The following is a 17,987-nucleotide window of genomic DNA, read 5'->3' as shown; positions in this document are numbered from 1 at the left end:
CAGCACGTGACCCCACACGGTCAGTCTGCAGCCAGTCAGATACCATTTGTTTCAACACTTGTTTCAGACAGGGATAACAGAATCATCATATGAACTGCAGAGTCAATATTAAAATATAATTTAAAAAATAAAGTTACCTTTCATGTGGCTCTTTGGTAAGAGGGTGAGCTTCATTCAATTTAGCCGCAGCTTCCTGTAAAGTTGATGGGAAAATCAGGCGTTAGATCTACAATCAAACATCTGGAGAAAACTGGTGACGTCAGAAAGGCCACGTTTCTATCACGTCTCACTTTTAATCAATATGAAAAGTAACATCCACGTTGGATGTACTGCATGTTCTCAATTTGTCTAGTTATAAACCCTTTTGCCCCACATGGTCTCCCACGTGTTAGCCTAGCTTAAAGGACAGCTAACAGCTAGCATATTCAATACGAAACCGCCTCCAGACTACAACAAACGTGAGTCTCCATTCATAAAAAACGTCACCTGTTCACGGCGGCTCGTGTGCAGTTAAGTCCATAACTGGACCTCGGTGGGTCCCACGGTGTGAGCGCGACATGTCGGAGAGGAACATCCCGGAGAGCCGCTGCCGCTCCCCGCCTCACATCCACCGCGCAGAGAAGGAAAGAGATCAGGGACGGAACTCTCGCGTGGTGACGTTTTTATATTCTGTAAACGTCACGCCCCACGTGACTACTCGCTGGGCGTGGTAAAAGTTCCAATTTATTCAATTTGCTCGCTAAAAAAAAAGACAAAAAAGTGGACTCAATATAGTTGTAATTTAACAACACATGTTACAAAAGGATTGTAAAAACTGCGATTATGATGAGGACACAAACATATAACATAAACTGGACTGATTGATTTTTATTTGCAAAGTAAAAGTAACATTAATTGATAGTTTAAAAATAATAAGAAACACTAGAGAAAATAGATTTTGCAGACTGTCCACATAGGATTCTTGACTAACAAAACACCTGGATTTAAATAGGACCGGAATGAACCACCATAATTGGAAGAAACCAAAATGCATACCTGACAGGTGTGTTTCAGGACAAGGAGAGAATAAAACAAAAACACCACTTACAGACTTATACCCAGTCTAGGGACAACTTGATGAATATTATATGAAGTATTGCTAAATAATTATACAGTCAGATTTAAAATGTGAGCCTAAAGAACATTTTGATAATATCAGGTTAACCCGGAAGTAAAAGCGTAATTTTAAATCGGGCCAGCGGGCCAATTATTCCCTTAGGGACAAACAATTTAAAGACGAGACAATGGAGCCCGGTAAGACAAACAAGCAGATGATTAATTTATTTCACAGTTTTATTTATTTAACGAAGCAACTCCAGAAAACAAATCAGTGATTCTGATGCAGAAAGCACCTGGAAAGGTTGTAAATAGACTTTGAGTTCAGATCGTCTCATCGTGGTTATTTTAAATAAATATTATGTCCTGTATTATATCCAGACGGTAATATAGAGGCGCAGTAGGTGATTATTTGTCGTCATAGCTGTTAATAGATAACAGTGTTGGTTAGTTGGGTGTAGTTGAAGTGGAGAGGGACGCTCACCCCTGTCATTCCCCTTTCAGTCACTAGGGAGAGACTCTGGACCAGGATCGCGGCTGCTGTTCCCGTCTCACTCCGAGGGTCCCACATCAGCAGGCGGATCGGAGCGGAGTCTGCAGCGCGCCGCCATCCGCACACCGGCCTGCGGGACGCGTCGCTCTCTCCGCGCGGGATGCAGAAGGACGCCTCTGATCCGGACCCGTCCCGCCAGCGGAACGGGGTCGTGGGCGTGCTGTACGGGGAGTTCACCGACACGCTCAACGACAGGGTCCGGTACTCGGTGAGCCTGACGGAGCGCGCCCTGACCGTCCAGAGGATCTCCTCGTCACCCGGCCGGACCAAGGTGGTTTTCAACTTGACCGACTGTGTCGGGTGCCGGGCGCACAGAGGGCCGGAGGGCGCGGACGTCGGCGCCTACTTCACAGCCTATTTCTACCCGTTCAAGAGGCGCTGGATGAGCGCCGGGGTGGCCCGGCAGAGAGCGGAGCAGTGCTTTCGGGTCGCGCTGGTCCAGGACCCGCTCGCGAACCTCCAGGAGGCTGAGAGGTGGGCTCGTGCCATCAGGGACGCGTCCGCGCTGCAGGCGCCCCGCAGAGACGGTGAGCACCGTGGGAGGGGGGGAGGGGGGTCAACATGAAACTTTAGACTACAAATAATGTAAGGAAGGGACATATTAATATGATAATATGAATGGTATACAATACAATGTATTCTGAATTATTTCACTTTTCTTTTTATATGACACACATGTTCTAAAGTGAATTATTGCCAGAAACTGATGAAGCACAGAGGATGCACTTATTCCACAACCTGCTCCCAATAAACTGGTGATCCACCTGCCATGAAAGGGTCCACATGTCAGCATTCATTCATCCAAACATCAGCCCCATAGGAGGGATGATTCTGGATGTGGAGGCTGCCACACACACACATACACACACACACACACACACACACACACACACACACCCCGATCACTAAAGTTAGATTCCACTGATGCTCTGTCAGCAGGTAGCTGCTGCCCAGGCTTCATTACTCCTGCTCAGTAGATCCCCACTGAGAGTTTATCGTTGACGGGTGGGAAAATGACATCAAAACAAAGCCTGTTTTTCATCCTGCTTTCTTTTCTTGCGAGCAGCTGACTCTAATTAGGTCTCATCACGTCTCGCTCTGTTTATGATGCAGACCCTCCTCAGGTTCCCTTTTGTGTCCTCCGATCTCATTAGCTCCTCTGTGCTTCTGGTAGACAGTAATTAACATGAATACTAGATGAGAAGTGTTTATGCTAATTCCCTCTATCACTCATGTGGGGGTGATGATGATGAGACAAAGCTGTTTGGGTCCCCAAATTGATTTAACACTCAGAATCTGCTATGTGAGTTCAGCTGATCTCCTTCCACTCGTATGGGAAATATTTCGCAGGTTTAAAATCCGAAGCGTGTTTTCGTGGGAGAGTAGGTGGATATTTGACTCGACGGTGACTAATTTGGAATGTTGTTTGCCAAAGATGGAGGCAAGTGTTGGTGGCGGGGATAAGGAGTCCGCCTCCAGGTGCACACTGGGCTTCTGTGTGATGGGGGAACATCGCCTCCCACTGGCCTGCAGCCAGCAGCAGTTTTGGGTTTCCAGCCATGCAGGCATACAGATGGTAACCTGAGATATAACTGGGTGCCCCCCCACCCTCCACCCCTCCCCCTCCCTCCCCATCGCTGCCCTCTCACTGGACTCATCAAAGAGCTCCAGGTTGGGAGGTTTGCAAATCATACCAATGAACCGGCTCTCAGACATCTAACAGTTTTCCATCTCATCCCAGATTTAAATAATTTTTGTGTGTGTGTGTGTGTGTTCCTCTTTTGAACGCGATGTGATGATATCATTAATTTATAAGCTTGTTTTAGCATTCAGGATCCAGGCCAGCCAATAATACAGTATTTAACAGAATGCGATATGCGATTTAAATGAGTAATGGTGTGGTTATAGACGCAGCCGAATCGCCGCTTCGCCGGAAGGTGTGTGAAGGTCAGCTGTAATCCCGCTCACTGTGTATTTACCCCCCCCCCCCAACGTTAATTGCGTGTCATCTCATCTGGTGTTGCAGATGGAAAAAAAGTGGGATTAAAGATTGGTGTTTAGTCGGAGTGACACACTTTCACCGGGACAGAAAGTGGATAAACACGGTGAAGGTTACAATGAGGTTGCGGCTACTATACTCATTTGATTATTTCAGGCATCAATACTCTCGCAAAAGGTTTCTACTGTCGCTGCAGCTTCACTGGAAGGAATGGGCCGTAAATAATGAAGTGCATAGATTATGATACGGTCCTTGTGGACGCTAATGGTCTGCTCCAGCTCCAGCTCCAGCATCTCCCCTGCTTGGAGGATCCACGCTGAGATGGCATGAGAATGAGATGACGGTTACTCACTCTGACTTTTACTACGAGTCGCTGCCTTGTTGGGACCGGACGTGTCCTTTTTCTGCTTCTGGAGCAGCTGGTGGGAAGCCAGTTACAGCCTCGGGCGTTTATTTATTGTAGAGTTATACATTCTGATGATTTAATTTGTGCTCCGGTGTTGTTGTGTGTGTGTCCGACCCCAGTTCACCCTCCAAAAAACAGCAAATACCTACAGGCTGTGTAAAAGAGAAGGAAAAGCTGTGGTTTGTCCAGCTCCCACAGCAGCCGCAGGGTCAGGTGTGTCTGTCAGTGTGTGTGATCCCCCCCCCCCCCCCCCCCCCCGGCTCTGCTGAAGCCTCCTCACTGAAGGAGATGAGAGATAAAAATGCGTCACCAGGCGACCTCTCACCCCGGCCAACATCTCTGTCCCTCGGGAGCCTTCGTCTCCTGCTCTGTGACACGCGGCCCCAATGGCCTGTCAACACCCCCCCCCCTCCCCTCCTCCCGCCAGCCTGGTGATGCCTCAGTGGGCTGTCGTGTTTATACCCTTTGGAAATCCTCACCCAACCTTGGAATGCAGCTTGTTTGCAGACACATCAGTCCAGTCTTTACTCCTGGAAAAAGACTTGAATGGAGTCACGGTGTAACAAATCCCACCTGCAGTACGAGACATCTTTATTTAGCACGTTTTAACAATCAGGATGCACTTGTGGCAACGAGATGACAACTCGACTCTGTCAGCTCGACTCCGTCACATCCTGGCTGCCTGTCACCCCGGCTGCCAAACTTTGTTCACACACTTGTACCTGTGAAATGCACACACACACACACACACACACACACACACACACACACACACACACACACACACACACACACACACACTGACTGCAGTGGAAAGTTTGAGGTGAGATGGGCAGCATCTGCCTGCAGGAATCTCACATCACATCACAGACAGATTTCACATTCACCCTCATACCCATCTATCTATATTCCTGACCCACACACACACACACACACACACACACACACACAAACACATGGTGTCTATATAAAGTTGTCGCTGAGGTTGAAAGCAGGTCGGCTCCTGATAAAATTCCTGTGCAGAATCATGAATAATCCCCAAACAGAAATAAATTGCCTTTACACAGTGAGAATACTTATTGCAACCAGATGTCAGCGAGAAGACTTTATATCAGAAATGTGTCTCATGAAGGTTGAATGTGTCGTCGGGCTGTTTTTATCGCATCTCATAAAACTGCAGACGGATCAGCATTTTCATGTTCATCAACCCTGACAGATCGATGGTTCAGAAGCGCGACTAATACGACCTCGTATTTTTCCTTTATTACCAAAATCATTGTCTCGGAATCTGATGATTTAACGACTAATCAATTATGTTGCTGATTAGTTTTCTGTCGATTGACCATTCAGTTAATGCAGTTTCAGCTCTACCTTACATTATCTAGATGCTGACTGTGTCGTCATTCTAAAACCAAGTATTTTTTTAAGAAAGTCCACCTTCTATAAGTTATTTGATGAGTCGATTCTCTTGCATGGCTGGTGATTTCAGAATAAAGCAGCGTGGGTCTGAAGGTGCAGCATGATAATCAGAGCGAATTACCATTTTCCTTCACTTCGCCATTCATTATTCAGTTTGAATCGTCCGAGGTGTGTGCAGTGATTCGGGGAGACCTGGAGCCACACAGGCCACTAAAAGGTGCCGGACAAGACCTTAAAGGACCCCGAGGAAAGCTGCTGATGCGTATTAGTTTGGGTTTTTTACCTTTTCAGCTGCGTCTGTTAAGGGTTTGCCATCCAGCTCAGCACACTTGAGTGTAAAAACCGGATTCTAAAGCTCTTTCATCGTCAAAAGCCAGTTTCTACTATATTCCAGAAGTGCAGAGAGGACCTTTTGTGTCCTGAAGCCTCATTGTGCGCCGATGAAAAAACAACAATGGTGACCCTGTGTGGGTGAATGGAGGGTTTGGCATGGGCCTGTGTGTGTTTTCGCGCTCTCTCCTCGCTCTTCCTGGCGGGTTTACACCTCCTTTCTCTCAGATATTTCTGTGCCGCTGCCAAGGCCTGTCATCACGGGCCAAATGAGGTAGAAGGTAGTCGGATCGGCCGAGGTAGACAGATGTTAGCGAGTCACAATACGGCATCTTCATTTACATGATGAGCAAGAGGAATTGAATCGCCCATCACACTCTGTGCTCCTGAGAACGTTTTCTGATACCAAAGTCAGCATTTACATAAATGATCACGGTGGGAATACGTTTCTGTCCTCAGACTAATATGGATTGTATTTTTTTTTCTCCTCTCTGAGTCACCTGATACTCTCTGGTGAGTCTGCTTTTAAGGTCAAGGGCATCGGCTGGAAGATCCACCTCCCAGACTCATCCTCTCTCTGAATTCACTTTAAAAAGCTGCAGATGCTTTTTTTTTTTTAGTTGCTAACTGTGTTGGTGCTCAACCTGATCCTGCATGTAAATATAGATACAGAAATATCTGGATCTATAATGAGGTGGAACAAATAATTCCTTAGTCAATGAGGCGAAAGTGCTGCAGGGTTGATGTATTTCTGTTGGCTAAAAGGCTATAAAAGATCTCCACCGTGATCTCATGACTTCATTATGTTTCATAATGACATTTTATCTCTTCATCATTGTGTTAACCACAGACATTATGTCCGGCATCTAACCAGAAACCCATTGAAATGACCCGCTGACTTTAACTCTTCCTGCACAACACCATAGCTATTAATGCGATGCATTAATAATGCATTTGATCTTCAATACATTTCATTACAACCATTAAGTAGGTGTTATCCAACCACTCCTCCATCAGCTCCTGCAACAGCTGCCTTCACATCCTTCTCCACCTTTTTGTTTGGTGACCTTTGTGTGTGTATATACATATTTGCACAAACCCGAACAGTTCTCAAACTGTCGCTGTATTCCTTGAACAGACACTTCCCTCCTCTCTCTTCGTCTCTCTTAATATCTTTGCATTTTTTTGACATAATGCAACAGGAGGATTTCTTGGGATTAATAAAATGTCACAGTCTTGCTATAAATAATCATCGCCATCCCGACTGACACGCACCTGTGAGCCCTCCCTCTCCTCGAAGAAAGTCGCACGTCACATTAGCATGAAGCATCGTCTGTACGCTGTCACAGCCTCTGACTGTTTCATGCTCTTCTTTCCCCCTCAGGGACGAGCCTGTCCTCATACATTCTTTTAAATATTTGATCGTGCATAAGAAGACCTCCTCTTGTCTTCCGGCATCTTCATCTCCCCCCCCCCCCCCTCTCTCTCGCCCGTGTGTCTCAGGTGTGGCGTACGCGGAGGTGCGTCGACCCTGCAGAGTCATGATCCTGGTGAACCCTCAGAGCGGCCGCGGCCAGGCACTCCAGCTGTTTACGGGCCACGTGCAGGGCATGCTCACCGAGGCCGCCGTTCCCTACACACTGGTCATCACAGGTGAGTGACAGACGCGTGCACACCTGTGTTCCACATGCATTTATCTTATTCTAACTCCCTTGTCAAGGTCACATAGGGCTTAAACCTCAGCATGGGACAATTACACTAACAGCTGTCACCAACTTAACTTGCCAGATTTACAAACACATTTTCGACAGCAATTCCGCTCCCGGAGTCCACGATTGCTTATTATTATTTTATTATGCGTGTAGTCCCAAATTCTCGGGCCACATCTGCAAGCACTTGAGCACTGATACACATTCGATTCCCGTCCCAGACGCCCCAGCTGCTCCACATTCTGCGTGAGAGTTGCTTGTGGCTTCATGTGACCTTAAACAGTGTTGGCTTCTGTCATCAAGAGGCTGTGAACTTCAAGTGACCTCTAATACCAAAGAGCTGCTGGGAAACATCGAAAGGATTTAATTCCGTTTTAAAAAAAGAACAAAAAAACAATCATACACAGCTCAGCATTTAGCCTTTCACTCCCAACCAGCCTCCCCCCCGAACCCCAGTCCTGTTGGGCAGGATTTGACGGGTAAGAAAAAAGCCTCAGAACATCATGATACAGTTCAAAGTGAGACTGTATCAAAGACGGAGGAAAAGGAGGGAGAAACTGTGTGTTTGTTTATTTGAGGAAGCAAGCCGACAGGCACGCGGCCTCTTTGTGCCGACTCCTGGGGGCTTAAAGGAAGGTCGGCAGCTGGATGGTGATGAAAAAAGACGGAGTAATTACTGACGTCGACCCAGGCTGAGCAGAACTGTGAGGAGGGGGGGGATGAATGTATGTGGGTCGCTGAGGGCCTTCTGTGGACGGATACGGCAGCCAGGCAAAAACGCGACAGACTGGATTAACTGGCACAACCCATTTAGACCAGCACGCCCGCTTCTTGATGAATGTATCACGCAGCCGTTGCCCGAGGAAGGACACGTAGCGGCGCCTCTTGTGTCAGCGTGTACCTTCTACATACTGTATGAAGCATCCAGCGTACCGAGCTTCATCCTTACCCTGGTTAACCTCAGAAGGAGGCGGTGGAGTGGAACACGGGGAGGAAGACGCTGCATTTAAAGCGGAATAAACCGGAATTTACCTGAGATTTCAAGCGTTTATTTATTGTCTTTATTATCAGCCATAATGTGCATCAACAGTGGACATGACAATTAGTAAAGTAAAAACCATGTCAGCAGGTTTTTCAATTCAATTCAATTTTATTTATAGTGTCATATCACAACAGAAGTTATCTCAGAACACTTTAACACATTGAGCAGGATGGGAATACACTCATGATTTTCAGAGTTAAGTCCCAACATCCCCCAGGAGCAGAGTTACAGTGACAGTGGTGAGGAAAAATGGCCTTAATAGGCTAGTATAACAGTAGTGGTAGTATTAACAGTAGTAGTTATATTAACAGTAGCAGTTATATCAACAGTAGCAGTGGTATTAACAGTAGTAGTATCAACAGTAGTAGTAGTATCAACAATAGCAGTGGTATTAACAGTAGTAGTATCAACAGTAGTAGTTGTAGTATCAACATTAGTAGTATCAACAGTAGTAGTAGTATCAACAGTAGCAGTAGTATCAACAATAGCAGTGGTATTAACAGTAGTAGTATCAACAGTAGTAGTAGTAGTATCAACATTAGTAGTATCAACAGTAGTAGTAGTATCAACAATAGCAGTGGTATTAACAGTAGTAGTATCAACAGTAGTAGTAGTAGTATCAACAGTAGTAGTAGTAGTATCAACAGTAGTAGTATCAACAGCAGTAGTAGTAGTATCAACAGTAGTAGTAGTATCAACAGTAGCAGTAGTATCAACAGTAGTAGTAGTATCAACAATAGCAGTGGTATTAACAGTAGTAGTATTAACCATAGTAGTAGTAACAGTAGTAGTAGTATTAACAGTAGTAGTAGTATTAACAGTAGCAGTAGTATTAACAGTAGTAGTAGTATTAACAGCAGTAGTAGTATTAACAGTAGCAGTTGTATTAACAACAGTAGTAGTATTAATAGTAGTAGTATTAACAGTAGTAGTAGTAGTATTAACAGTAGTAGTAGTAGTATTAACAGTAGTAGCAGTAGTATTAACAGTAGTAGTCCATGGCTGCAGGCCACCCTGAGACGGATCTCTTCCAGGCCACCGTGGACCACAAAGCAGTCGTTGTTGAGGTTTAGCTTGTTGGTGTTTCGGCTGGTGACCTCTGAATAAGGAAGTGGCCGGGAAGTAAAGCATCAGCCGGAGCCCCCGCAGGTTTCAAGTGCTGAGTCAGCAGCGCTGTGCTGTTACTCTCCCAGTCTGTCAACAGCACAGCACTGCATCACAGACTCCATCACCGCCTCCCTGGCAAACAAACAGCAGCAGCAGGGGGAGCACCGTGGGGGGGGGGGACAGGTGGAGGTAGAGCAAAGTGAACAGGAAGGAGAGCGACACTGTTTTTACTTCAGCTCTGTCCGCGATCAATACTTCAGCTGGAGTGGAAAAATATTTCCTCCGTGATGGCAGAGCATCAATACTTGTCTGCCTTACTCTCTTGCTAAAGCTTTCCCTCTCTCACACACACACACACACATACATACACACACACACACACACACACACACACACACACACACACACACACACACACACCGCCACTCTGGGGAGTCTCGGCTGGTAGGACTGTAGACTTTAATGCTGGCAGGATGAGCCCACAGAGAGCCCCTGCAGAGGGACCCACTCAAGGACGCTGCCAATAAAACTAGGCTGAACAAATAGCTCAGCCGTCCGCCGGCGCATTAACCAACACTCACACACACACACACACACACACACACACATGCAGATATATGTTGGTCACAGATGTTTGCATGGCTGCTAAGCTGCCTCGGAGCTGTTGAGTAGCCGCTGGATGGGCTAATGTGATATGTTTGGCCCGATAAGGGGGAAATTGAATCTCTTTTTCTGCATAATCTCCCTGATCCCTCCCTGGAGGCTGGACGAAGAAGGCAGCGTGTCTCTTTCTCTGCCCTTGTTTTTATTTTGTCCTACAAATTCTCCGTTTTGTCTCTTTTTTGTCTGACTCCGTGTTTTCCTTCAGAGCACCAGAACCACGCACGGGAGGTGGTGAGGAAGGCCGACCTGTCGCAGTGGGACGCCCTGGTCATCATGTCTGGAGACGGGCTGCTGTTTGAGGTGTTCGGACTTTGACCCAGCTTATTATGAAATGACAATTAGAATACCTTGATAACACGCAACTCAAACAAAATTAAATTAAATACACATTGTTATATGCAATCCATATGCAATACGTTGTTGTATTTGTTTGATTTGTTTTTATTTGAGCATTTTAAATCAATCAGTGACAGATGGAAACGATATAAAATCGCCCGTTTCTATTTACATTGTTCAGAATAAGAGAAAAACATTATCGTATAAATCCTGTGTAAATATTGAGCCAGCGTTGCTCCCGGTTACATGGTAGAACCAAGCTTGGTACAGAACAGCTGCAGGTATCAAATATTAGCTCATCACACTACTTCCTATTTAGGCCCATTATCTGTTTCTGTTTGTTCTTGTTCATTCAGGTGATAAATGGCCTGATGGAGCGAGAAGACTGGCAAGAGGCCATCCGGACCCCTCTGGGTATTCTACCAGGGGGATCGGGCAACGCCCTGGCGGCCTCTGTCCACCACTACTCGCAGTGAGTCGCCCATTAATGAGTCATTTAAATGCATAGACCAACAGTACAGAAGGCGTACCTTCGTCTGCCTTAAAAAAGAACGATTTATCTCCTTTTCGGTGTAATTATGCCGAAGGCTGACTGGGCACATCGGTCCTCAGGAGGGAGGAGAGAAAAGCAGAGGTCACTTCAGGTTGCTGATAACTCTCATAGGAATGATGTAATGCCTGTAGAAACGTCCACTTTATGGGTGATTATAGTCCAGCGTGCAGCTGTGGGACCAGTCAACCCAGTACCCGGTCCAGGATGTCATCTCCACCTGCTGGCTGGCTGTGTGGACGACATCGAATGTGTCACCAATAGAAGTGAACGTAGTCTGCGTGGCGTCACCTGTTGGTTTGCAGAGTTGGCGTTTTGAAGCCCCGAGTTTGGCATTTTGGCCGACGCCATCTTGTTTTTTTGCAACCAGAAGTGACAGGAGAGGGTGACGCTAATGCTGCGTTCCTCTTGACAAAGGAAAGGCACCTGAAGTCAAATATCCGTCTCGTAAAGTCAGATGAACCCTTTCAACCCCGACCTCAAAATCCAAGATGGCTAACCAGTGGTGTCGTGCTTTGGTTGTTAACTCTCGGTGTGCTTAACGTTCTCTCAGGTCGCCTCCAGCGTGGAACGAGGAGCTTTTACTGAGCTGCGGCTTCATGCTGTGCAAAGGTCTGGTCGGCTCCATGGACCTGGTCTCGATCCACCTGGCCTCGAGGCAGCGCCTCTTCTCCTTCCTCTCGCTGGCCTGGGGCTTCGTGGCCGACGTCGACATCGAGAGCGAGAAGTACCGCCACGTCGGAGCGCTGCGCTTCCTGATGGGCACGCTGGTGCGCCTGGCTTCCCTCCGGGTCTACCAGGGCCGGCTGGCGTATCTGCCCATCGCGGAGGCGTCGACGTTTCCCAGAGGGAGCATCAAGGCTAACCCCCCTCCTCCCACGCCGCAGCACCCGTCCCTCTGCTCCTCCCTCCCCTGTCGGCTCGTACCCAACACCTCCCCGAACCAGAACTCCCGCCACAATCACAACAGCACAAACTCCAACCACCATACGATCACCAACTCCTCCAACAACACGTTCACCACCCAGAGACCCGAGACTCCGAGTAAAGGCAAGACCACGGCACAGGAGGACTCCCTGCTCCCTGGTCTGGACCAGCCAGTCCCAGACAGCTGGACGGTAGTCAAGGAGGAGGACTTTGTCTTGGTGCTGGCGATCTACCAGTCCCACCTGGCCGAGGACCTGTGGACGGTCCCCGGAGCGACGGCGGACGACGGGGTGATCCATCTCTTCTACGTGACGGCCGGGATCTCCCGTCCGGCACTCCTGCGCCTTTTCCTCGCCATGGAGAAGGGCGGCCACCTGGCGTGCGGCTGCCCCCACCTGGTGTACGAGAAGGTGAAGGCCCTGCGGCTGGAGCCCGTCTCCCCGCAAGGGATGATCACGGTGGACGGGGAGATGGTGGAGTACGGGCCCGTCCAGGCTCAAATCCACCCGGGGCTGGCCCGCCTCATTTGTGGATGAACTTGGATTATCGTAATCTTCTTCTGGCTGCGGAGCTTTCGAGTTTGGCCTTTTTTTTTAATACTCGGTGTCTTTCTGTATGCTGTGTTTTCAGAAGTGCCAAAGACATTTTATCAGCCTCTGGAAATTCCTCTATTTTTCTACAGTAACAACTTGTCCTATTTTTATGCCCCTCCCTCCCTCCTGTTCCCTCCCTCTCTCAACGTTTGATTCAGGGTCAAAGCCATTGATGGTTGTTCTTGCTGCTGGCTGGTCCCGGCTTAGAGGAATGGAGTGTGTGTGTGTGTGTGTGTGTGTGTGTGTGTGTGTGTGTGTGTGTGTGTGTGTGTGTGTGTGTGTGTGTGTGTGTGTGTGTGTGTGTGTGTGTGCGCGCGCGCGTGTGTGTGTGTGTGTGTTTGCAGCGGCTGAGGACCGCATTGTGCGCTCTGCTGTCGGACCTCATAACCGTGACACACGTGAAGAGAAGCACATTTTTCTCGTCCCGAGATGCTCGCGAAAGAAACCACGCCCCTTTAGTCCCTCTGACAGCATCGCCGAGGAGCTTTCTTACTGGGGGGGATATAAATCCTCCCCCCCGGGGATTTGATGTTTGAAAAATCTTTAATCTTTGCATAGCTTATATAAACTCGGACAATACTGCACCCATGATGGCCAGCTGAGGTTACACCTCTGCCACTTCCTGTCCCGTGTGTTCTCTTATTCATCTGCAACCATCATCAAGCTGTAGGAACCGCCTCCACTCACACATAAACACACTCCCCCCCCTCCCCCCTCCTCCTCCTATGCACAGCATCCCTGCAGCACTTAGTGAGGGGGAGGGGCATGGTCTGCTCCTGTGCATATGATCCCCTCTCTCTCTCTCCTCTCGCCATCTCAAGATTGTACTCTCCCTCCCTCCCTTTTTTGGTTAACGAGCACCTAATGTGTCCTTAATACGAAGCTTTACAGCTGCAAAAAGTTTATTTTTAATCACAGGAAAAAGCTTTTGAGTGAGTTTCGGTGCTCAACACTCATTGGACCGGTTCGATCTCACCGAAGCAGAGGGGGTTTCAGTCGACTTCCAGTGATCAATGTGAGCTGGACGGAGTCGAGTGCTCCGCTGTGCTGTGTGGCCTTTTTTTTTTTTTTTTTTTTCTCTCGCGGTGGTGAGCATTAGTGAACCGGAGCAGAGGAGAGTGCAAATGTTAGCATTATCATCAGCCCTCCACCCCCTCCCTCACCCACATCATACACTCACTCTCTCACGCCAGTTTACTTCAGGTCACGAAGACCACACCAGAACTGTTAGACCCACAGGTAAATATATCATCACTCAGAGACTTTCCTCACCTTAAAAAAATGAATCATCAAGTATACCCCCCCCCCCCCCCAAATGTAAACAAAGTAGAATAGACTGTAGGCTATCTGCAAACGACAAACCAAAAGTGTCGACAGGCTAATGTGGTGCTAAGAAATGCTGCTTCTCAGCGTTTTTTTTCAGGATTTGATGAATACATCGCTGTCATCCTGAGTGCAATACAGTCAATCCAGTGAGCTGATAGCGCACATTATTTTCCTGCTGGTTTCCCCCCCCCCCCCCCCCCCCCCCGGAGCTTGTGAAAGTGTTTGGCTTCGGCTGGATGAAGCGTATTTTAAAAATCTTCTCAAAATGCAAACAGAAGGAAGGAAGTCTCTGTAGGGAGCGGATGAGAGTTATGGAGGTGTTCCACTCGGCTCAGGAGAACACTTTATTTGAATGATGCCTTTTGACTAACGGAAAACTAGAAGCTTGGGGCCGATTTGAGGCTGTTTTTTAAACACCATTCTCATATTTCTTTTAAGGATTTCATGTTTAAGATAGTTGAGCGTTAATAATAAAAAAAAAACCTGCACCACCTGCATTATGCACGTTCAAATAACACAGTTTATCCTATATGACTAAGGAGACTTTTCAGTAGCATAAACATCTCCTGATGTTCGGCCTGATTCCTGCAGACGGGTGCAAGCTAGCGTCAGCTGGCCGACTGTATAAAGTAAAATCTGCACACTCGACCCCTGCTAAGATCCTGTTTACATCAGTTTTACATCACGTCATTCTGCCTCTCAAAACCTAGACCCTGTTGGCTACCAGTCGATTGTGTTGAGGGGATTAAAAGACACAAAGATATGATTTTCCTGCAAATGCGGTAAAATCCATTCTGACCCTCTTTGAAGTTGACCTCCCCCATCCCTTCCATCTTCACTGCAGTGCCGATTCATCTGACTGTAACTTGATTTTTACATTCTGAGACATCATCCATGAACCGTGTGATCGTCATAGCGACGACTCGTGTACAACATACTCTACCTTTCTACCATTACTGCATCCTCAGCGAAGTCATCCCGGTGCTTTAGAATGCATTATCGTGTCTTGCAGGCTGCACTCGTGAACCCGCAGCTGTTCATGACTAAATGCATAAAGCACATACATCTCCATAAAGGGCAGAGATGAGCTATGCAAATGCCTTGTCATGGCTGCAGACATCTGGAGCGAGGGGGCCCCCTGCTGGACGACTCACGCACGCTCATCCTCATGTCGTTAACGATGCAATCTCTTCTTGCTTCTTGTCTCTGAGCTGCGGGAGACATTTCTTCAATAGTGGAAGCCGACATCCATTTTATTGTAATTAATCATGAGAGAAATGTACTCGATAGGAGAGATAGATAGAAGCACAGCTGCAGATAATAATCAATGTGGACGTCTTGGTGTAAGGCGTCGATACACTACTGTTAAACTTATGGTACTTTACTGTTAAATTGTTTGTTCCTCTGTTTTAATGCAACAGCAGTTTTAAAAAACACATACTTGTCTTGGTCAGTACTTTTATGACATTTTATGAATGAGTTAAAGTAATGTCACAAAACTGCAATGAGATGTTTTTATGAATCTGACTTGTTTTTGTTAAAGGCGATGAATGTTTGGTTCATTGTTTGGTTTAATGTTGGTGATGTAAAGTGGCTTTTAGTGCAGTAGATCAGGGGATCCATGCTTGAATGTGTTATTCTGTCCCCCCCCCCAAAAAAAGGAAATAGTGTGCCACGTATTTGCAGCTTTTCACTCGTGCAAATAGGGGGAAACGCTTCTCCAGAGTGCCTTAGCCATTACCCCAGACAGCAGATAGGTGGCGCACAGCAAGAAGAGAGGAATTAAATTATTTACCACGTGACATTGTCACATTTGAATCATTGTGAAGGAAGCTATGCTTCACTGTTACACACGGATTCTGTGTGATCTGTGGACCAGGTATTCATCATCTTTTTATTTCTTGTAATTGTTCGTTAATAGTTTTTTAAAGACCAATAAACATATTCATATATATATAAAATGGCTTATTTTTTGTGCTGATTATTGATAATGTCTCTCTTCAGACACATTTCTAGTTCAGACTTTCCCCATCACCTCTGATCCACACAGCTGCCCCCCCTCCCTCGTCAGCTTCCCCACCCAGACCCCTCGGCTGCATCTCATTCCCTCGTCAGCCTCTCGGCCTCATATACCACGCTGCTTCCTGTGTTCTGTTGGCACTTCATCAGAGCTGCTGTGCTGATTTTCTGTCTGCCATTAAGCCTCTTGGTCATTAACAATGACTGAGTTCATCCTGCTGTTTACAGCCCGGTCCACCTGTAATACAGGAGCAGGTGACACAGAAAAAAAAAAACATCTCGACTGATGAAGTGAAAACAGAACAAAGACAACGGAGCGATATGTGTTGAGAGTATCTGATGGGGAAAATAATAGCCAGAGCTGATGAGGGAAATGGGAACAGCTGTGAGGATGTATATCGGATCCTTTTAAGGGAAAGTAATGATGACTAGATGGGTTTTGTATATGTAAAGTAAAGTGGATTCCATATCTAGTATCATGCAAAATAATAAATAAATACAGTTGAGAACTGCAACATAAAACACAAACCCACAGAGAGACATGATGCATAAAAAAGTAATTCCACTAAAACTCTATATCCATACAAACTGCAGCATATCACACAATAACACAGTGTCAAAGCTGCTTATTAATAAAGTATGACGTATTTTAAATACTCTAAACTTACTGGTGGAGCATCGAGTCCACCTAATTCAAAGGGGAACGTGTTTAAATTCCCTCAGATCAACAACATACAGGTGTGAGGATCTACCTGTGGTGAAGCAGAGTGCATCCTGGGTATCGTGGGTAGTCACTGCAGTGCATCTCTTCTTCCACCAGGGGGAGACAGAGACTGTGTCAGAACTAATTTCTCTTGTGCACATTTTTACTTCCTGACTTTATATTTAAAGCGTCTGAATGTAAAGTTTTGCACTAGATATTATATAAAGGTTCACAGTCTGTTAAAACTACAGCAAACAAATGATATTATAAAGTTCAATCAATATGCAACAAATTGAAGGATTTATCACCGGAGTGTTGAACACTCGCTCTCATGAACCGGCAACTAATGCATCTCTGGTATAAGAAGCCATGAAATATAATGGCCTGCAGATGGCAATATAGTCTAAGTTGCAGTAGTTTTAACAAGGGCTTGTTGGTGTGTGTGTGTGTGTGTGTGTGTGTGTGTGTGTGTGTGTGTGTGTGTGTGTGTGTGTGTGTGTGTGTGTGTGTGTGTGTGTGTGTGTGTGTGTGTGTGTGTGTGAGAGTGTGTGTGTGTGTGTGTGTGTGTTAGCGACCCTGAGCAGTTGTTAGAAAGGCTGCTGAAGTATTGTTCCACAGGAAGCCACAGATCATTGTGGCGTGTCCTGTCTTTGTCTCGGCTCGGCGCTCGCCGTCACCGGCTCCTGACGGCCTCAAACACGAGTCACAATGAAGGTCACCTCAAACACAAAGTACACAAACAGGATAGAGAGCAGGTCGACTTTTAACACATCACACAAACACGTTGAAGTGATCCTCACATGTCCTCTTAAATCATGAAACTCACTGCAGGTATGCAGTATTACTGTCGTCATGTGGTAGAGAGCAATACAATCATCTAAACAACCTCCCGGATACTCGTGTAAAGGAATCTGTGAGTGTCCACACCTACGACAAGTCTCCTCCTGCGGCCCTCAGCAGGGGTTGAATACCTTGCTCAAGGGCTCGATTATCTCTGTGAAGGGAGGGGATTAACGTGGACGTTCACCACCTGGATTTCTACATCTGACGGCGAGACACGCAGCACAAATGACCTGCTGCAGATTCACGGGAAAGCTTATAAACCCTCCATTATACCGCCGGCGTTTCAAATGAAGCCAGATCAGTGTTCAGGGAAACCAAAGTCAGTTGTCTGCAGAGCGAGACTAATTTGCCTTTTGTGAAACGGTGT

The 17,987-nt window shown here is 46.7% G+C and overlaps 2 protein-coding genes across 3 annotated transcripts in view; one reads left to right on the top strand and one right to left on the bottom strand.

Moving 5' to 3' along the window:
* The window catches only part of prpsap2 (phosphoribosyl pyrophosphate synthetase-associated protein 2), a 46,282-nt gene that overhangs the window by 27,713 nt on the left and 582 nt on the right, over positions 1 to 17,987 (bottom strand). The gene's annotated exons all lie outside the window — the stretch shown is intronic.
* LOC311031138 (sphingosine kinase 1-like) lies at positions 1,425 to 16,016 on the top strand. Of its 2 annotated transcripts, XR_014599047.1 has the most exons (6): positions 1,425 to 2,175; positions 7,306 to 7,455; positions 10,529 to 10,623; positions 11,016 to 11,131; positions 11,763 to 13,005; positions 13,074 to 16,016. XR_014599047.1 is itself a non-coding variant. In XM_084037266.1 (5 exons), exons 1-5 carry the CDS (start codon positions 1,749 to 1,751, stop codon positions 12,670 to 12,672), a joined length of 1,698 nt encoding a protein of 565 aa, XP_083893392.1. In that variant the 5' UTR covers positions 1,425 to 1,748; the 3' UTR covers positions 12,673 to 16,016. The 2 variants fall into 2 exon arrangements, 1 of the variants encoding a protein (XP_083893392.1); XM_084037266.1 differs by having other exon boundaries at positions 11,763 to 16,016.

Source organism: Eutrigla gurnardus, assembly GCF_963514095.1.
Source record: "Eutrigla gurnardus genome assembly, chromosome: 20".
Lineage (NCBI taxonomy): Eukaryota > Metazoa > Chordata > Actinopteri > Perciformes > Triglidae > Eutrigla > Eutrigla gurnardus.
This window is presented reverse-complemented; position numbering and strand designations above follow the sequence as displayed.